Source organism: Nuphar pumila, chromosome 13 (assembly GCF_984573655.1).
Source record: "Nuphar pumila chromosome 13, dmNupPumi1.hap1.1, whole genome shotgun sequence".
In the NCBI taxonomy this organism is placed as follows: domain Eukaryota; kingdom Viridiplantae; phylum Streptophyta; class Magnoliopsida; order Nymphaeales; family Nymphaeaceae; genus Nuphar; species Nuphar pumila.
In genome coordinates this window covers 89,577,090-89,599,843 of record NC_143261.1, presented here as the reverse complement: position 1 = coordinate 89,599,843, position 22,754 = coordinate 89,577,090, and the positions used below count along the sequence as shown (strand labels likewise).

The 22,754-nt window shown below is 35.0% G+C and overlaps 1 protein-coding gene across 5 annotated transcripts in view; it reads right to left on the bottom strand.

The window, feature by feature from the left end:
• ALG12 (homolog of asparagine-linked glycosylation 12) overlaps window positions 1–22,754 on the bottom strand; it is an 84,492-nt gene that overhangs the window by 47,820 nt on the left and 13,918 nt on the right. For all 5 annotated transcript variants that reach the window (XR_016427215.1, XM_089984854.1, XM_089984855.1 and 2 more), the window contains exons 5-7: window positions 13,781–13,867; window positions 12,059–12,114; window positions 3,908–4,025 (exon numbers count right to left, since the gene is read on the bottom strand). Coding sequence is in view for 4 of the 5 variants with exons in the window: in XM_089984854.1 (XP_089840980.1) it covers window positions 3,908–4,025; window positions 12,059–12,114; window positions 13,781–13,867 (261 nt within the window). In the remaining variant the exon portion in view is untranslated. The remainder of the gene's footprint in view (window positions 1–3,907; window positions 4,026–12,058; window positions 12,115–13,780; window positions 13,868–22,754) is intronic.

The window sequence follows — 22,754 nt, the reverse complement described above, 5'->3', positions numbered from 1 at the left end:
ATAAATCATTGAGTTACTTTTGTGGTCAGATGTGAATTACTGTGGGCCGTGTGGGACAGGAGCATGTGTTGCTCCAAAATTATTTTTATACATTGCAAAAATTTGCTTCTAAAATTATTGGTTTTCCAAAATTAATTGCACTGTTAAAATGTGGCGGGTCAGGGCTCAAGTAGGGTTTTGCATATGGATTTGCAAAATAGTTCTTTTGTAAAGAACTTGTAATTTGTTAAAAAGGTAAAAGAGACCAAACAGTTAATTAATTCTTCCTTGATGTCCCTTTCACAGTGCGGGAATCATGGATGTCGATTTTGGGAAAACTGTGAGGATACTAAAACTTCGTGTAAGATTATGCCCCTAAACCCGATATGATGATTCACCTCCCAGGAACGGTTTTAAGGAAATTTCAGCCACTTTGCCTGGGGGTAGTGTTGTTGAAACAACTATTGTTATTTTTATACCAAGAAAGTGGCGTCAGTCGATGCTGATTTCTCTAATGTCCCGACATTAAATGTTGATTTCTAATGTTTCGATGGATGGTGCTGATTCTTTATATCGCTAGATAAACAAGTGTAAAACTCAGTAATAAAATACAAATTGTGTGTCAAGCTACAACTGGGAACCTAACTTGGACTTCCATAATGTTGTGCTCATTTTGAATATTCGTGAGTTTAAAGAAAAGTGGAAACTAAAATTATATGCATTTAATTGGGGCATGCATACAAAAGAAACTCTAATAATTACTGAATAAGTTATTCATGCATGTGCATTAAATCATGCATATTTATTGTTCTGCATTTGTTCAAGCATGTTTATTCTGTTTCGCACCATATTTGTTACTGCATGATACTTGTGACATGCTTGAATGGTAAATTGATTATCAAATTGTTGTTATATTCCTCTAAAATTTATGCATGAATTTGGTTAATGCTCTTTCTTTTTTGTTTTGATTTTTAGAGGAATTCGTACAAAGATTTTTGGTTCTTACCCTGTATTTCAAAAATATTTTTCAGGACTAGGAGCTCAGTGATGGAGTGATTTGCTACATGGAGCCTGCGAGTTTAGCGTGACATGTTCTGAGTTCTTAACAGGGTGGCTCTATGTTATAGACTATATATTTATTTCTGCTATTATAACACTTATTCTATTAAGTAATAAAGTTGATATTCATTGGTTGATTCAATACACTATCTCTTGTGGTTTGGTAACTATTAAAGTTTGTGAGACCCCGGATCCTTGGGTTTGGTTTCCGCAATTGTTTTTAAAAAAATCCACTTTTCATGAAGATAACTTGGGGTCGTTACAGCCCAACCCTCAAGAAAAAGAAATGTGGAGTTTATGTAGCATCTTATGATGTCGAGGGCACTAAGTCCAACAATGATCGCATTGATATTGGTGTTCAATCGGTTGGTTTGTCTATTGAGAGAGTCGTAGAATCATTAGGTGGTGGTTAGCTTCAGTTGTTGGATAAAATGCAACAACATATCTAATAAATATAACTCGCACAATTAGTTGTAGCTACACCTTCTATTATGCATGCATCTTCTTCTGGCACTGCTTTCTCAGGTTGCTTCTCAAATTGGTTAATAAACTCAAAGGGTTCTTGTCATATGACAACCAATGAATCTATTTTAATCAACTATCACCCCTTGTAGTGGCACTTTTTGTACTGTAGATGGTTCTTCTATATCTATCTCAAAAGTCGGTTATGTTACTTTTGACTCTTATCATAGTAGTAAAATTACTCTCTCTCAAGTTTCATCACTTGTTATAAATCTTATCTCAGTTGGTCAAATTACCAAGCTTAATTATAATGTTATCTTCTCAACTTTAGTTTGTATAGTGTAGGATCAGTAGTCAGGGAAGAAGATTGAGATTGGGCATAGAAGATGAGGCTTATACTACTTAAACTGGATTGATACGAGCGAGTAAAAGAGGCTTGAAATCGGATTGGGAGCTTTAGTCATAGATGAGTATGTTTTGTGGCACCAGAGACTAGGTCATATTTTCAGCTCTAGGTTGCAAAAGTTTGTCTTTATAGTGGGCCTTAATTAGTTGTGTTTAATTATGTTAGAAATTGTGAGAATTGTAGGTTGGCAAAGGGTCATGCTTTATCATTCAGGTCTAGTGACAGGGAGTCTGAAAGTCCCTTTGATCTTATACATTTTGATGTGTAGAGTCTTTTGTCGGCTTTGTCAAAAGGAGGATCATCATATTTTGTCACTTTCATAGATGATAGTATAAGATTTACTTGGTTATATTCTATGAAAATAAAAGCAAACTTTTTGAGATCCTTAAGAGTTTTTGTGTCATGATTGAGAATCAGTTTGCAACCAAGATTAAGACACTTCTAATTAATTCTAGTGGGGAATATGTTAGTTGTGTATTTGAAAAGTTTAGATAGGAGAAAGGTGTAGACCATCAAAAATCTTGTCCCTACACTCATGAGCAAAATGGACTAGCTGAAAGAATGAATAAACATATCTTGGAGATAATAAGAGCTCCTCACTTTGGAGGTAAAGTGCCCAAAGCATTTTGGATTGATGCAGTTCAGTTGAGTATCTATCAGTTAAATCGTATGCCATCAAATGTGCTAAAAGCTATACTATGTAGTCGAATTGATTCCTAGTTGGACCTAGTCAGGGGTACCGATTTGCCCACCTAGGCGCCGACTAGCCGCCTAAAGCGAGATAACAGGTACCCTCTCCTTTTTTGTTTTTCTTTTTTACGATAGCCAAGGGGTGAGAGTTTATAAACCCTCTCTCTCTCTCCATCGCTCTCTCTCTCTCTCTATCGCTCTCTCTCTCAACCCCCCCACCGGCACCCTCACCCTCCCTAGGTATGTCTCACCCTCCTCTACCTCTTTTTCTTCTCTCCCCCTTCCTCCACCTCTTCTTCTTCTTCTTCTCTCTCTCTCTCTCTCTCTCTCTCTCTCTCTCTCTCTCTCTCTCTCTCTCTCTTCTTCTTCTTCTTCTTCTTCTTCTTCTTCTTCTTCTCTCCCCCTTCTCTCTTCTTCTTCTTTATCTCCTCTCCCCCTTACTTGGCCTCTTCTTTTTTTCTTCTTCTTCTCTTCTCCATGGATTTTTGGCATTTCTTTTATTTATTTGTATTTTTAAAGTTTTTTTTTATGTTTTCAAAAAAAAAAGATTGAGGCTTACGCTTTACGCCTCAGTTTTTGGTGGAGCACTACGCTACGCCTTAACGCTTTTCACAACATTGATCGCGAGATACAGCCGATACCGATATTCGCCACTATGGTACAATCAGATCAATCCAAATATTTTGGATCCAACAACCTGCAATTTTAGGACGGTCAGGAGTGTGAAAATCACTTTCATGCAGACTAACCCAGGCTGTCACAATTCCAATCAGCAAATTTTAGTTCATGCCCCTCACATATTTGTCATAATTTTATCTTGCGCATGCTTTATTTAACCAATTGGATCTAGGAAATAAATTAGAACCATTCATTTGCTTAGAACTAACATAAATTGTAATGCATTGGTGGTTCTCCACATCTTCAGTCACTCAGGTTAATTATAGTGAATAAGCTCTGAATTTCATTTGTTTCACCATCTGCATTAGAAGATGTTGAACACCTCACACACCAAGACACTCAATTCAACAAGCTCACCAATCTGAACCACAAGATGCGTGTTATTCACTTGCATTCGTTAGAAATTTGTGCAATACTCATTTGAGATTTTAGCAAATGAAAATTCAACCAATTATTGTGTTTTATTTTTATAAAGTATAAATCATTTTTATGTGCCCTTCATGTTTGATGAGTCCATAAAACTCTCACAAAAAATACAATTAGTACCTAAAGATAAATATAATCTTCACCAAATTCTTATATGATGTGATTCACACAGCCTTCATGACATCATCTAGCGGTTAAGTAACAAACCTAGGCCAAGAGCAAATATATTTGGAAGAGGTCGTGTCGAGTAATACAATAGATGGAATTGAGAAGCCATCAATATTGCAAAAAAAGCTTCAACATGACTACCAAATTGTGCTCTTACCTGTCATATAACACCCTGGTTAGCAAAGTCAAGGATGGTGCTAACTACAAGTAGACTATATCAAAGTAGAATGTCAATGATATCAATTGTAAAGCATCCATACTAAAGTCATCATATCAGAAGTTGTGAACTTCTCAAATTTCTAAAATGCAACAAAAGAGTCCTCTTATCAATTAGAAAAGCTTAGTGTAGGCATCTATGCTTGATTTTTCTTAGCCTTGCATACTTCTATACTTCATAGAACTAAATTATGATGATGAAAATTTATTTTATTTTCATGTTTTGGGCAGTCATTTACATGAAATGTCATTAATATGCATGCTAACAAATCATTATCAAACAAACATGGATGCAAATGAGATCATTACATTAGAAATAACCTGCTAGAAAGGCTAATGAACATGTATAACATGCATTTGGAGAGTCATTACTATCAGCTGCCAGACTGTAAACATGAACATACAAAGATATATGCATTGTGTGCCGGATAAAGCCAAAGCGTAAATGTTTAATATGCATATAGAGCTTTATTGCCTTTAATGTATAAGATACAAATTTACATATATGTCGGTCCCACTAACAAATATGAACCGTACAACCATGTGAAAGTTGTCTGTCGGTATCAAAATTCATCTCACAAAGATTCAATATCAACATGTATATCAAGTGGGCTACGTTAGAACAAGGAAGAGCACTCCCACATGCAAATTTTAAATCTCTTGGCTATAGAAGGGTGACCCATAAATCTAGATGAGGAAACCACTAGCAATTCAATAGACTCATAAAGTTATAAAAGCGGACACAAAATGGGAGTAAATTGGAGCATCCCTATGGCATAACTCCTATAGCAGATGGAACTTGTTTCATTTCTTAGGACCTGTTCTTCCCAATACCAATTTTTCTGCTGCTACTTACTCAATTTTTTCACGATTGGCATATGGACTGCAAGTCAACATTATTTCCCAAAAGTTTTCTGCACCAATGAGCACTACCAGTTGAGAGGCCATTTATCTTCCACCCAGGACAAATTTCTTCAGTCATCATGGTGTTTATAAGGTCAACAAGTTCTAGTCCTCTCATGTTAAAATATTTATTTTCTCAGTTGGGGCTTGTCTGCCTTCCCTGATCGTGATCTTTTACTTATACTGAAGGACTTAATTCCCCTTGTTCAAATTAAGTGAAAGTATCTGATTCACTTAACAGTACTGTTTTGCAAAGAACACTTTTGAAGCCAAACAATCAACCTCAATTTTGAGAATGAACTTACTCCAGAGTCCTCTTGATGCAGTTTAGCAGCTCAGAAATAACTGTAGATTATACTTGACATCACCAACACAGTACATAAGGATCTAACATTCATTGAAACAGAATCAGCAAAACATTACTCCATTGTTCATTTAGTTCGCATTGAGTGAAAAATACTTTTCTGAAATCAGAATTAGGGGACTACTAAGAGAATAGATTATATTTGGTTATATGCTTGAAGGCCCTCTGTGTTATGTACTATTCCTATAAGAACCAAATAGTCTACATGTTCAAATATCATTATATAGGGATGCACGACAAAATGGTTCAAAATAGAATGTAATATGTCTATAATGAATACATAAAGATATGTTTTCCTGTACCATATAAGGCTGCACTGATTGAAGCAGGCATTACCATAGTCCTTGTCTCCAGAAATGGAATAAGGGTTCTTATCCTCAGGATCACTAGTACCAGTGATTGCATTGCCCCCAAATAAACGTCAAACATAATTTAATCGTTGAAACAAATACTGAGCTTATCTTCTGGAATCCATTCAATCAATACATTTGACAGACAATCCACCAAAAATCAATATTGATGCAAAGATATTGGCCATCATTAAGCCAAACAGTAAAAAAGATGAAAGAGAAAAGAAAAGGGCAAATGTTGGTACTTTTCCAAAATATGTGCAAGAGCTATGGATTGGATGCAACACATTCAAGCAATTCTAATTTAAGATTATTCATAACCATCGCTGAATGCATTATTAAGATTAAACATAAAAAATGACAAAACACATTGCTAACACTAATGCCTGGAGGATGTATTTGCAGAACACTATTAATGAAGCTCCAAAGGACGAAAAATAGCAATGATTTTGTTGGATGTATAATCAAACAATGTTTAGGCTACATGCTGCCCCTTGGATGTAACAGCATAAAACCAACAAGCACCAAATACAATTATAAAAAGGAGGTATACAGGCCATGTAGGATAACTGGAGAAGAAAACCATGTTTGACACTGCATTAAATTGTTTAGAACATTACAGAATCAAAGCAGATTCATTAACAGCATCCTATGTTAAAATATGTATATATATATTCGTAATATAATGAGTATATATATATATATTCGTAATATAATGAATATATATATTGTTGTAATAAGTAACACCCATCAGGGGCATTTTGGTCTTTTTACTTTTGTATATAGGTCTGTCCTATAGGGACAGTTTTGCATTTATTTTTGTTTTTTATATTTTTGTAATTGCCTTGGTTTTGAGGGGCGCTTTTAGTTAGGTCCTTTTTCAACTAGTCAACATAGAGTTGACTAGTCAATACAGCTGTTGGAACATTCCGACAACTATATTTCCAGTTGTTGGACTGTTCCAACAGCTCTATTGAAACTACCTCTTGTGTATAAATAAGGGTAAAAAACCCCATTTGTTTTTATTGCTTTTCCTAAGCATTCTACTCAATAAAGATATTTTTTATGTTCTTGTGTTATTGTTTTGAAAGCACTTTGTGCTTGTGTAGTGCCTTAGTGCTTTGATTTTTTTCTTGTAATAGTGCGTGTGCACTTTTTATTTGTTTTTCGCATATTTCATTACATGGTATCAGAATCAAGAAATTTTTCTTGGTATTTTTTGCCATTTTTGGGTTTTGGAATTCCTTGGTTCGACTATGTGCTTCGTAAAGGAAATGGAATCGATGTGTGGCTTAGATTCAAGGGAGATCTGAAAGCGGGAGAGAAAAGCGATTCGGGAAGCGAAAGCGGAAGCGCAGGACGACTTAGAAGCGAACCAGGAATCGTCTCGAAAGCGACCTAGGGAGCAAATCGGAAGCAACCTAGGAAGCGAGAGGGAAGTGAAGGAGAAGCGAAAAAAGAGAAAAAAGAAAGAAAAATAAAAACACAAAAAAAATGAAAAAGGAAGGGGAAGCGTGCTTTCCCAATATTGGAAAGTGCGCTTCCTAATTTTTTTTGGCGTTTTCCAACACGTTTCGAAAGTGTCACGTTTTGCGCTTTTGAAACACGCTTCCCCATGCCCTATGGTGCTTCGGGTAACCTTGGTATGTATCTTAAATCTTTATTTTTACTTGGGTTGTCTATCTCAAGCATTATGCATGAGAAAACACTAATTTTTCTTATCTTTGAAAAATTATTTATTATTTATGTTAAAACTAAAATCTTTAAATTCAAATTTATCTTTGGATTTATTTTTTTAAATGGTTGATAATATTTATTTGGTCTTGTGAAATGATATTTATATATGTGTATTCTTTATGAGATCTAGTTTGAATCTTAGGTTTTAGAACTCTGTTTATTTAATATGTACATATATGATTTAGTATTCTTGAGCATGTGTTTTTTGCACTTAGATGCTTTATTCGAGCACTTCATGGTTATAAATGTCAAAACATGTTCTTATGTATGACTTCAAATTTATATGTTCTTATGTATGACTTCAAATTTATTGTGTTTTTTGTTATATTGAACTTTGTTTTTTTTCTAATATTGTTAAATATTTTAAAATGATTTGAAATGTTTATTTTAAAATGGATTTTTGTGTCATTCACAAGTATGATTTTATGAGATTTTGCTTAACTTGTGTTTGAATTTCATTATTTTCTCATTAATGTATTCTTATGTGAAACATAAAATATTTTATGTAGTATTAAAGATTTATGTGGTTAAGGCCTTAGTGATCAAGGATATCTTGTTATTTTGAAATTTGAATAAATGTTTTTTCATATTGATATATGATCCTTGTGCACTTGTAATTGTCTTACATACACATTGATGAATGAGTTTGTTGATTTGTGCATAAGGAATTGAACATGATTTCTTCATACAAAACTTGTTCTTTTATGGGAAATATGCACTCATCCTTGTGGAATTTATGTTGAATTCCTCTATGAGATTTATGAATGATTTTTAAGTGTGATTTTTAAAATTATTAAAAATATTTATGTTATTGTGTGTTTTCTTGTTGGCCTTTGCGTTTGTGCTCATTTGGGAGGTAGTTTTATTGCACTTGAATGGTTTGTGAACATCATCTTACATGTTCTTTACATCATGTTACCTCACATGAGTTTTAAGTATTATGCCTTTTGCATACTTGGTATTAATAAAATTTGTGTTTTTTTAGAACCTTCTCGGTGTTCGACCTTTGTGGGTTTTGAAAGTGTACCCATTGTTGTTTACTTTTGTCCTTGTTCATTTTGTTTCAATTGATGGACATTCTTGTTAAAGACTTTCATTGGTGGACATTTTATCTTGTCATATAATTGCATTTGTTGCATGCTTTTACTAAACTTATTTGAGGATTTAACTTTACTTGAATTTTTTTTCCAATTGGTTCTTGTTCATTGGAATGTGTCTTTCAAGGATTTCTTATTTGCCTCTTTATATGGCTTTGTTAGTTCATCATTCTTCTTTTGATACATCCATTATTATTTGTTTGGCCTTATCAAGGTGAGTGGTATGCACTTCTGTGTTGTAGAACAGAGTTAGTTTTTGAGGTGAGTTATGTATGCACCTTTGTCTTCTTGTCAGTAGAGATTGTCAATACTTTTGGCTTTGACTGACAGATAATTTACCTATGGTTCTATGAGTGTATTGCATCACTCAATTGTTTTTTTGTGCACCTCGATGTTGTGCAACCAGAGTTAGTTGTTGAGGTGAGTTATTTGTGCACCTATGTCTTCTTGTCAGTATAGATTGCCAATATTTATTGCTCTGACTGGCAGTTGATTAACCTCTGGTTCTATAAGTGTGTTGTATCACTCAATTGTTTTTGTGCACCTTGATGTTGTGGAACCAAAGTTATTTGTTGAGGTGAGTTATGTGTGCACCTTTATCTTCTTGTCAGTATAGATTGCCAAGTTTATGGATGTTGTATTGGTACTTGTCTTCGCTCTGACTGATTGTTGATTGACCTTTGGTTATATGAGTGAGTTGTATCACTCAATTGTTTATTTGGCCTTTATTGTTTATTGGATGCTCGTATCAATTTTTTTTAAGTGTTGCCTTTATTGTTATTTGTTTGTGACCATTTTTTGGTTCTTATGAATTAAATTTCACATTATTGCAAAATTTATTGCTTTGATTAAATATTGTTTTCAAATCTTTTTGCTTACTAACATCAGTTTGTCTTCGTTATAGTATATTTGCTTATCAAGATTTCTCCACTCTTTCCTCTTATTTGAGTATTTTTTTGGATAAGAGACTTGTTTATCAGTTTTACAACCATGGTTGTGGTGAGTTATGTGCACCCCTTCTGGATGATGTTTTTGTTTGCAGTTTTACAATCATTTGTGAGGTAAGGGATGTGCACCTCTTGTATTTGTAACTGATTTGTAATGTCAGATAGCTAGCATTGTTGGTGCATGGTCACTGAGATAGGTTATTATTGACATTTGTTTGTTATCTCTTGTCCTATGTGTTGATACTTGATACACTTGAATTTTGAGGTTTTTGGGTTAGAGGTCAAAGAGGTGGTTGCTTGTGGTGAGCAAATTGGGGTTCAGATTTGCAAATATCATTCCTTTTGTTATAATTTGTTAAATGTAGGATTTTTAAAATCTCTCCATATACTTTTTAATTTTTTTCGCTGCCTGTTTTTCCTTAATAGAAAATGTTTATTCATTGAAAATTTTTCATGTATTATTATGTGCATTGAATATGCATTAATTGCATGTTGGATATATATGTTGAAGATATTTAGATTTCTTCCATGTTGGTTATCTTGTATTTTTTGGATGAATTTAATTAATTCTTTTTTTTATGAGCTCCTATGTCACAGGGACTCTGCCAACTGGGTGTCGCACCCACGTCGACGTGATGCGGGTGCGCGTGCGGCACCCGGTGCGGTCAACCTGACCCTGGGTGCGGTCAACGCACCCAATGTCATTTATATCCAACTTTTGGACTTTATATATATATATATATATATATATATATATATATATATATATATATAATTTTTGCCGCAGCCCCGCACCCAAGTTTTTTGAAAGTGCCGCACCCGCCCCCGCACTCATGTGACATAGGTGAGCTCCTTTGAGTTCTTACATTTAATATATTTATTGTCGTATGAGTTGTATCTTATTTGAAATACTCAAGCCTTTAAGACTTTATTGCTAAATAGTTTATATCTTACTGAAATTTTATGACTAATATATGTTCAGAATTTATGTTTTCTTGAAAAATATGTTGCTCTTATGATTATAGTTGTCTAATTGTAAAATTCTTAAAATTTGATTTTGAAGTATATTCCTTATATTTATCCTTAATGGAAATTGTACTTTGCTTGAATTGTTACTAATGTTTCTAAAATCTTAAAATTATTACTTAAGGTGCATATCTGATTCAATTTTAAAATTGTTTAAGTTTATAGTATCTCTATGTTTTGTCGAGGAACTTAACCATCCTTGCTTCATATATATGAATTAATCATAGTTATTCTTGTTTAAAATATATATATATATATATATATATTTTTTGTTTTGAATCTAAATACATGTATTTTATATCTATTTTTTTATCTGTTGAGTTAAAATGTTTTTCGTTTAATAACTATTTGATAAGAATATCTTCTTTTGTATGGTTGGAACCGTTGTTTTGTTATCTCTGCAGGTACTTAAAGATGATATGGGTTAAGAAAGAAATTATATCTTTGATGCATCATGAAGATGGAGATAGTCGATGCAGGCATTTGGAGAAGATTATCATCTATGTCACATGGGTGCGGGTGCGACACGGGTGCGGCGCAATTTCAAAAATTTTGGACACGGGGACTCGGCTATATATATATATATATATAAGACTCGGTCAAAGTTATGCCCATTAGGGGACAGGTGATGAGTTGTGAAGCCTGATTCAGGGTTTCTTTCCTTACAAGAGGGGGGGGGCGCGAGTCCCGCTGCGCGGTCAGCTGGCGGGGGTCCGGGGGGGATTATAAGGGGGCAGCGCCTCCCCCAAGAATTTTTTAAAAATGAACCAAAATGACCCTGGGTGCGTTGACCGAGTCCGAGCCACACCTGTGTCGGTGCGTGTCGACGCGGGTGCGTCGACCTTGGAGCTGAGTCCGTGTGACATAGATTATCATTAAAGACTTGGATCCTTCCCTTTGAATATATATAATTTTTGTAGTAATAAGTAATGCCACATCCGGGGTATTTTAGTTTTTTTACTTTTTGTATATAGGTATGTCCTAAAAGGACAGTATTGTATTTATTTTTGTTTTTTATATTTTTTTGTAATTGCCTTGGGTTTGAGGGGCTCTTTTAGTTAGGTCTTTTTTGGACTAGTCATCATAGAGTTGACTAGTCAATATTTCTAGTTGTTGAATTGTTCCAACAGCTCTATTGAGACTACCTCTTGTGTAGGTATAAATAGGGGTGAAAACCCCCCATTTGTTTATAATGCTTTTCCTAGCACTCTACTCAATAAAGATATTTTTTATGTTTTTGTGTTATTGTTTTGACTCTTTGAAGTCTTGTATGTGCACTTTGTGCTTGTGTAGTGCCTTAGTGCTTTTGTTTTTGTACTTTATTGGACTTGTAATAGTGCCTGTGCATTTTGTATTTGTTTTTCCGCATATTTCATTACATCCTAATCAAGTTAATTAGTCTCATATTTCTAGCAGATGTCAAAACATGATCATAAGGAAGGATGCAAATCCACCGACACATTTGAAGCAACTTATGCAAGGAAGAACAGCTGTCATTTTTCAGGAAGATAGTACTTGAGAAATTATCAGCTTTCAAAATATACTCTTACCTGTCTGCGGAAAAATCTAAGTGTTGCCAATATGAAGATTCCCAACAGCAGACGAACTAGACATAAGAAATTAACACAGAAATTAACCACAGGAACTCAACAAGCTGTCTTGTAAGCATAAAAAACCAAAAATTGTATCAAATATTGAGAATAAATGTCTATGGCAATTTTAGATATTCTTCTTCAAAACTTGTTCTTCCCCACTTTCAAACTATTTTCTGTTTGGCTATATTTAACATACTGCATCATGCAAGACTAACTGCTTTCCTTAGCATTTCTAGAATGCAATATGTCAAAAGGTTCACACATGCAAGACTAACTTGAATACTCGTAACCTGCTATTAGAATAGCAAAGTTGAACTTGAAAAAATATACAGTTGTAAAGTTTGAGAGAAAATAAATAAGTGTCCAGATATCTGCAAAGAAACGAAGAAAAAGAAAGAAAGAGAAACTATGTCAAACAAAAAAAATGTCAACATAATTAAGCAGTCAAAGAAATGCCGCAACTAAGAATAGTATAAGGAAATAATTTTGCCACTGCATATTTTGATACTGTGAACCACAACTGACATTGAGGCAGCTCTTTGGCCGATGTCTTCATTATCACAAGCACATCACAGATCAGGTTTGTCTTGGATCCCATCAAATAGAGCTTTCAAATACTTTTTGAATTTACCTCTAAGAAAAAGCTCAATGTGTATACTAAAATTCCTCACAGTCGCAACCTGTATGCAATTCAAGAATTTATATAATTGTTTTCAAGACCAAGAATGTACTCAGAGAACCAGACCAAATGAAATTCCCCAATGAGATTATTCTCTTAGCATTTGATACTCTCTTCAAGCATATACCCCTGTCACTTGTACATACACAATTACTCATTAAGCTCCTAAATATGCTACAAAGCCATGGGATTCACCTTCCAGAAAACTGTCAGGAATAAACCACAGAAGAGAAACATTCCTCTTGCACAAACCAGAGGTAGTCCCAAATATGTTACAATGTTATATTTTACAGTGATGAGAGATAAAGATAAGCTGCCAATAAAGCAGTACCAATCTCACCTTATATTCCACCCCAGCATATTTTGTGAAACCAGTTTCCATATCCTTCTTCCCCAGCAGATCTCTCTCATTCAGACCAGAAAACATAATGTTTCATGTTACAACGTCCTATATTCAGTCACAAGGAAGGTACGTGCAAGCAGCACTAGGGTGTCTTATTAATTTTTCCGTGCAGATTACCGAAAAAGTACCTGGCTAGTGGATAGCATGATCGTCAGATGTAGGAGATTTCCAGCACTATTCTTACATGTGTGAGTGGCTGCAGCTAAACATCCACATGTCTAACTTCTATTTCTTTAGGAGCAAACTCCGTCTAGCTATGAGTTTATAGCCTCTGTTCAGAAGCAGGATTCTAAAGACTTCTGAATCACAGGCCAAGGTCTAGGATCAAGTTCATTACCCTAAAGAGAGTACTGATATTTAAGTACATGCACTAGTTTCATAGTTTTTTTTTCTTTTTTCAGAATAAGTTGCCAGATTTTGATCTAAATGGATATAAATCATGAATGAAGCATAGTTCTCTAAGTACTTGATATATATGACAATAATCATAGATAACAAATTTTGAAATTTCCAAATAAAACATGTTGAATCTATACAATCCAGCATAATGAACAGTGTAACACAAGAAGCGCAATGAACTAACCAAAATGCTTACCTGTTAGCAACCCATAGAGCTTTGGACAATGGAACAACTCCATTGCTAGAACAATTGGTGATGCCCAAAATGAAACAAAGAGGGAACCTACAAAAGAAACAGATGTACGAACTGGCAACTTTCACATATGGATACAATTATGAGTTGTTCACTGCACAGAAACCATACAGAACATGATAAACTTTAATTTTCACAAATTTCATGTTTAGAAAATCTTTTAAGAACTTCAACTTGATGACATCCTAAATTCCTTATCTTGGACTGTTGGATGGTTCATTAAAAGTAAGGAAAGTTTCAGATCATGCTAGTGCCACCATTCTCAGAAAATCTAATTTGAGTTTAGAACATTGAATTCTTACAAACACTATATAGCTAAAGAAACTATTGTTTTGAATATAATTAATAATGCATATCCTCAAAGAAAATTGCAATTCCATTATCAACTACTGTGGAAGTTAGTAGTCTATTGAAAAAGTAATTTCTTTAATCACATGAAGCATCCTAAATCTGTCATTATAGAAATATGTTTTTGCTTACATCTAATATAAGTATAAATTTGTTATATCACTTTATAACATGTTGCATTACTTAAACACATAAATTTTTCATATGATCATGTTAAATGGTTAATGAAATAAAACATCAATCTCAGTTTTTTAAGCAAAAAATAAAAACTTTTTTCTTCCAAATAATTCTCTCTATATGCCCAAGAATATGTAGCCCTTCCGAAAAAACTGCTTAAAAAGACAGGCAATGATACGCATTTATATCTCTATATGAGCCATCAACTGAATAATTACAGAAAGAACTATAACTAATTTGTTCACAACCTCAACCTCTCTCTTTATAATAAAGGTGACAGAATTAAGCACACACAATAGGGGTTGCAAAAGGCTTGAAACTGGGTTGACCAGAGACTGGATCCAACTTTCAATGAGTAGGTCTGGTTCTGGATCAGGATCAACATTATGTATGCCTTGATATTGTTTTATCTTAAAGGGATAGCCTTGTTTTTTTACCCCAACATTGTGTAAATTGCCATTTATTTCTTTTCATAGGGTTGTTTGCTAATAATAACCATCATCAAACTACCTGTTTATGAGCATCATATCTTGTCACCACACTTTCATACTCGCTCTTATTCAAGAATGCATTACATATGCATCGACATTGTTTTCATCTTATAGGGGTATTTGAGCTGAAGAAGAGGTTGACCTCATCTCCAGTTTTGTTCTTGCCTTTTGGATCAAAAGAGTTCGTAGTATATAGTGATGCCTTGGGGACCGGCCTGGGTTATGTCTTGATGCAGTACGGGAATGTCATCGCTTATGCTTCTCGCTAGCTGAAGGTGCACGAGAAGCAGCACGGGACCGGACTGGGTTATGTCTTCGAGTTAGCAGTCGTTGTTTTCACATTAAGATTTGACGCCACTACTTATACGAGGAGCAATTTGATGTTTTGTCTGACCACAAAAGTCTCAAGTATATTTTCACGCAAAGATATCTGAACTTGAGGCAGTGCAGGTGGTTAGAGTTCATCAAGGATTACAAATTCACCATCGGTTACCACTTTGGTAAAGCGAACGTAGTGACAGATGCGTTGAGCAGGAAGACATCGGTTATGGCAGTCAGCTTGATAGGTCGAAGTTGGGACTTGCTTGAGGAGTTTGTCAAATGACAGTCGTTTGCAGACGAAGCCGAACACATCCATTGTGCAAGGATGAGAGCGCAACGCGATATCATCGATTACATTGAGGAACTTCAGTCAGTCGATCCAGACTTCGAGAAGTGCAAGAGTGCCCAGAAGCCGAATGTGCAGTTCCATTGTGAAGAGGATGGGACTATCATGTTCGGAGACAGATGGTGGGTTCCGAAGGCACTTCGAGAGGAGCTGATGAGTAAGCCCACGGGTCAAAGTATTTCGTTCATCCTAGTAATACCAAAATGTTCAAGGACCTTCAGAGGACATATTGATGGAACAGGATAAAATAGGACGTGGTAGAGTTTGTGTCTTGATGTCTTGCTTGCCAACAAGTTAAGATCAAGCACCAAAGACCTAGTGAACTATTGTAGCCTTTGGACACCCTTGAGTCAAAGTGTAACGACACAACGATGGACTTCATCGTGGGTTTGTCGAGGACCCATCGTCAGCATGATGTCATCTTGGTTATAGTTGACAGATTGATGAATAGTGTCTATTTTTTGTCGATCAGTGTGAGTCAGAGTTTGAAGAGCCTCAAAGATTTGTATATTGATGAGATTGTTCAACTCTATGGGGTACCACTTTCTATCGTGTCAAATCAAAATCCTCGCTTCAAGTCTCGTTTCTAGTGCCAGTTGCAGAAGGCCTTGGGTACCAATTTGAAATTCATAATGGCTTTTTACCCACAGACCCACGGGCAGACAGAGCATACAATCCAAACTCTCGAGGACATGCTTAGAGCATGCTCGCTGGATTGGGCAGGAGAATGAGACAGGCACGTGAAACTTGCAAAGTTTTCATACAACAACAGTTATCATACCAGTATTGGTATAGCCCCATACGAAACTCTTTATGGTAGACCATGCAAATCCCCCGTGTACTGGGATGGGGTTGGAGCGAGAGCAGTGGAGTCTCCAGAGGCGATCCAACACTATTCAGACCATGTGCAGAAGATTCGTCAGCGGTTAGTTGCAGCGCAGACCCGACACAAGAGCTACATTGATCAGTGGCGTAAGGAGCTTAGCTTTGCAGTGGGCAATCACGTGTTTGTTTGAATATCGCCTACCTTCAGGTTTGCGAAGAAGAGAAAACTTAGTTCTCGCTATGTTGGACCTTTTGAGATCCTCGAGCAAGTTAGCGAGTCACCATACCGAGTAGCACTTCACCACAGTTTTTTCATATCCACAATGTTTTTCATGTCTCGATATTGAAGAAGTATGTACCCAACGCCTCACATGTTATTCAGTATGAGACGGTCGAAGTACAGCCAGACTTGACAACGGAGGAGAGATAGGTGGAGATTATGGATCACCAGGAGAGGATACTTCAGAGTAAGACGATTTCGTTCATAAAAGTGTGTTGCCAACATCATGGGTTGGACGAGTGTACCTGGGAGCCTAAGACCGATATGTGCGAATATTACCCATATTTATTTGGTACGTTATAATTTTGTGAACAATTTTCTTTTGAAGGGGTAGGGATGTAATATCTCATAATTTTTTCATAATTTTGAAGCTCAAAATATAATTTTGAATTAAATATTTATATTTAATATGACAAAATTATAGAAAATATTAAATATGGGTTGACGTCAACCAGGGTCTGGACATGGTCCAACGCACACTGACAAGATCTAAATATGTTAAGAAAAAATTATGAATTTATTTGTTTTAACCTTTAAATTTGAGTGAAATTAAGGTTACATTAAAGTTAAATTCGAGAGCGAAATTGATTTAAAACCATAGTTAGACCCATTTCAGAACGTAGATCTCATAAGAGATCTGTTTTATCGAAATCGAATATCGGTTGATTCAAAAAATGCATTTTTCTAAATTGATCGACCTCTATTTTTTGGTCTTTTTTATTTGGATCGAACCCAACCCGCTCCGTTGGACCAAGGTTAATATGGATTTGGACCCAGTCCAGGATCCATATCGACTAGGATCCGATTTGGGTTGAGATCCAATTGGATTTGGATATGGATTTGAATCATGGGTCTAACCCAGGCCCATAATCCATCCATCTCAATTTAAAACTTTAAAAATAAAAACATGAATTTAAAGAGTAAGGATGAGGCCCCACTTGGCATTCTAGAAGGGGTTGTCCCCTTTTAAAGTGGAATATTCCAAAGGATAAACCAAAATAAAAATAAAATATTTGAGATAATGTTTGATAGAGGTAGAGTTCTACCATGGGTAAGAGTTCTACCATGGGTAAAACTCTACCCCTAAGCATCTAGAACAGGGTGTCACCCCCCTCTAGAGAATTTCTTAGATTATATAAGAGGTTAAGAACCCCTCTCTCTCTAGAAATCGTCCTCTAAAGAGAGAGAGAGAGAGAGAGAGAAAGGAAGATAGAAAAAAAAACATGAGTTGAGGGAGAGAGGAAAAAGAGAACAGAGAAGAAGAAAAAGAAGCATCATCCACAATTTTCCACCCTCTAAGCTTTTTGTAAAATCAAGGTACGGGTTTCTCTCCAAGTCTGGATGGGAAGGGAGTTAGTGTAAGTTGATTCAAGCATAGATTTAGAGAAGAAATTTGGTTGTCTTAATATATACACGTTTTGGCAGATTGTGTTTTAAAAAAAAATAAAACTTGTGTTTCTTTCCTGCAAAACAAGATTTGGGGTCTATGTTTTGAATCTGACCATAAGCATATTTATTTTTCGGTCAGCCGATTCATGTGCATGAATCTGATATATATATATATATATATATATATATATATATATATATATATATATATATATATATATATATATATATATATATATATTCAGTCTGTCGATCATGTGCATAAATCTGATACATATATATTTGAGTTTGTTGATCATATGTTTGAATCTGATATATTTATTTTGCAATTTGTCGATCATGTATTTAAATCTGATATACATATTTCTTTCAATCTGCCGATCTTGTGCAAGAATCTAATAATATATGTATGTATTTTTCAGTATGTCAATCATGTGCATGGATTTGATCTTAAACATGTTTTTTTTTATGATAAACGATCATGTACATGAATCTGATCTTAAACATATTTTTTGATGACAGTCAATCATGTATATGAAGTATGCTTTTAGTCGATTAGGTACATGAATTTGACCATAAACATATATATTTTTGTTATTAGTCGATCATATACATGAATCTGATCATGAGTAGCTGATTTTTTTTCAGTCGATCATGTATATGAATCTGATCATAAGTAGCTGATTTTTCTATCAACTGATCATGTACATGGATCTGATATAAGTAGCTGATTTTTCTGTCAGTCGATCATGTACATAAATCTGATCATGAGTAGATGATTTTTCTATCAGTCAATCATGTACATGAATCTGATCATAAGTAACAGATTTTTCTGTCAACCGATCACATACATGAATCTGATTCATAGTAACTATGGTTGTTGTCAGCCGATCATATGTATAAAACTATTCATAAATAGATGTTTGCATGACTGTTGACCATATGCATAAAACTAATCATAAACAAATGTTTGCATGACTACTGATCATATGCATAAATCTGATCTTGAATAGATGGTTGCAGTTTGATGATCATAAGTAGATAGTTGCAGTATGTTGATCATATGCATAAATTTGATCATAAATAGATAAGTTTGCAAGCTTTCAATATACATATGTGTTTGGTCAAAGGAGCGTTCTCTTTTTGTGTTATGAATGTGCATTGTGAACATAAATTTGTGCATTTGTGTGTGTTTTATGTTCAATGAAATTTTGCAATGGCATGAATTATATTTTGAAATTTATTAATGGTTGTATGTGAAACATTGTGAGGCCTATGTAGGCCAGAAGCATATGTTGCTCATATGCTATTGAAATTGATGGAGATGTAAATCATAGGATAAAGGTTGGGTGGATGAAATGGAGAAGTGCTACTGGAGTGTTGTGCGATCGTAGAATGCCATTGCGGTTGAAGGGAAAGTTTTATAGGACGACTATTAGACCTGCTTTACTATATGGTACGGAATGTTGGGCTGCCAAGAGACATCATATTCAAAAAATGAGTGTAGCTGAGATGCGGATGCTTAGATGGATGTGTGGAAATACAATAAAAGATAAGATTCGGAACGAAGAGATACGTAAGAAGGTAGGTGTTGCACCCATTGAAAATAAGATGCGAGAGAATCGTTTACGGTGGTTTGGACATATTCGGCGAAGGCCTAATGATGCTCCAGTTAGAAGGTTGGAGAAATGGGAAAATATATTAGTTAAAAGAGGTCGGGGTAGGCCTAGGAAGACTTGGATGGAGATGATAGGAAAGGATATGAATGCTTTGAACCTCACCAAGGACATGGCGTTGGATAGAAATGATTGGAGGAAAAGGATTCATGTGGAAGACCCAAAATGAATTTCTTTTTTGGTTCATATCGCTGACCCCAATTGTTTTGGGATGAAGGCGTAGTTGTTGTTGTTGTTGTTGTATTGGTTTTCCAAAAATTAATTACAGTGCTAAATTGCTAGGGCAAGGGCCCAAATTTGTTATTGCATGTGGATTTGCAAGAACTTGTAATTGATTAAAATGGTAAAAGAGACCAAAACAATGTAATAATGTTCTTCCTAAATGTCCCTTTTATAGTGTGGGAATCTTAAATAACGCTCGTGCAGGATCGTAAGGATATTAAAACTCTATGTGCAATTATGTCCTCAAGAACCCGATGTGAGGTTCATGTTTTCGACGACGGCTTTAGAGAGCTTTCAGCCACTTTGACTGAGAATGGTGTTGTTGACTCGGCTGTAGTTATTGGTATACCAAGAAAATGGCGTCAATGATTGTGAATTTTTATTGATATCCCGGCATTGGTTGAGGATTCCTAATGTTCTGATGGAATGTGAGGATTCATGATATCGGTCGGAGAACAAGTGTGGAAACCAATAATTAAAATACAAATTGTGTGTCAAGTTATAACTGAGAACTACCTTGAACCTCGAGAACTTTGCCCGTTTTGAGTATCTGCAGATTTTTAAGAAAAAGTAAAAATTAAATTTGTGTATATTTAATAGAGACGTGCATACAAAAGCAACTCTAATAAATAACTTAAGAAGTTATTCATGCATGTGCATTAAATCATGCATCCTTTACTGTTCAACATTACTTTCATGCATTTTTTAATATCTGATTTAGCATGATGTTGTTGAATGCTTGAATGATAAGTTAGTTCTAGTAAATTATTGCTTGTGATTTCCTCTTAAATTTGTGCATGATTTAATTTATGTTATTTCCTTTCCTGTTAGATTTTTAGAGGAATTCGTATGAGGACTTCGGTTCTTACCCATTTTCTAAAACTATTTTTTAGGCGCAGAGACTCAGTGATGTGTAGGACTGACTGGCTGGAGGACTCTAGGCTTTGTGACTTGGTGGCTTGGGTTCTGACCTGTGTGCACAATTTGATTGAGTCGATTTTATATTTTGAACTTTTTGACTTATGGATTAAATAAATGTAATTTGATTTATTATTTTTAATTGACTCTATGTATGGAATAGATATATTAAATCGATTTATTATTTTTAATTGACTCTATGTGTGGAATGGATATATTAAATCTATGATGTACCATGGGTCCTTGGGAGGTTTTTCACAATTGTTTAGAAAAAATCATAATTTTTTGAGGGACAATTGGGGTCGTTACAATCATAGTTTCGATCAATTCACGCATCAAAAATCATGCATGGTCAAAACCCACATGCATTAACCATTATAAGTAAATGAACATTGTATTGTATTACTCACTTTCACAATGGTTTTGTGTGCTTGGACATTGTTTTCTCTTACAGGGATAATCATACCTCTTACCCCATTATTGTGTACACCTATTATTTCTCTCTTTTCATAAACTTATTAATACTAGCCATCATCATAATATTTGTTGTTGAACTTTATATCTTGTCACTTACATTTTCACACTTGTTGTTGTTGAAGACAACATTGTATATACGTCGACATTAATTTCTCCTACAAGGGTACTTTTGTCTTTTATCCTACCACTGCATAGTCAAGTTATTTATCTCCATTAGGAGGGTTAATATCTAATACTTAGCCATCACCAAAGTGTTTGTTGGAGATCAAAGGCCCACTCAGTTTTCTCATTAAAATTCTGGCATGTTCGAAACTTACATATATTATATTTTTAAAGGTTGGCCCTCTATAGTTAAATGAGCATTGTATCTTGTCACTCACACTTTGACACTCGATGTTGTAGAAAGTGACATGATGAATACCTTGTTATTGTTTTCTCATATAGCGGTAGTGTTCTCTTTTTACCCCATCATTATGCAGAGTTGTTATTTATGTATTTTCATAGGATTTATTAGCCATCATCATAGTGGTTGTTAGAGATGAAAGGGCCCACTTAGCTCACTCATCAAAATTAAGGCATGGTCAAAAACTTGCATGCATTATATTGTTAAAGTTTCAACCAGTATAGGTTACTAAACATTATATCTTGTCACCTGCACTTTCATGCTCTATCTTGTTGAAGATGGCATTACGATGACTTTGTTATTGTTGGCTCATACAAGGGTAGGTTAGTTATTTCACCCCACCCCATGGAGTTATCGTCAATATTGTTTGTATCATAGTGTATAGTACAATATGTATCGTTACTTTTTAGAAAAATGATATGATACACACTTGTATCGCGATACGGGTGTCTATTGTATGATACGGGCATGTATCGTACGATATAGTGCCGACGCACTTTAAAAAGGGCCAAAAAGTAATTTCTCATATTTTGGGTTTTAAACACCTCTTAAGGGTCGACTCTCTCATTTGTGTAGAGGCCATTAGAGAGGTATCCACGCACTGTAGGAGCCGTGAGAGCGATTTGGGTGTCGATCCGTGTGCAAGAGAAAGGGTTTTTTCTACTCAAGGAAGTGGGTTAAGGTAAAAAAAATACTATTATTTGTTTCTTATTTAGTTTTGGGGGGGAAGATAGCACAAATGATCCCGTATGGCAATGGGGCACTCAATTAATGAGTGAAACCGATTAAAAATTGAGTGAAACTATTTTCATATTGTTTTTTCGAGTATCTCTCAGTTGAAGCATCATTTAGTCAGGACACGTCAAAATGTTGCCCCTGCATGTCAAAAAAATTTAGTATGTCAAGAAATGGCAATGCCAGCAATAGGAAAGTATGAATCTTGTGGCATGTTCTTAATTGCAAGATACTAATAGTTTGCATTCTTGTGAGATAGTTGATGATCGATGATGTCTTATTTAGCTCATAGAAGCATAAATGCTTCAT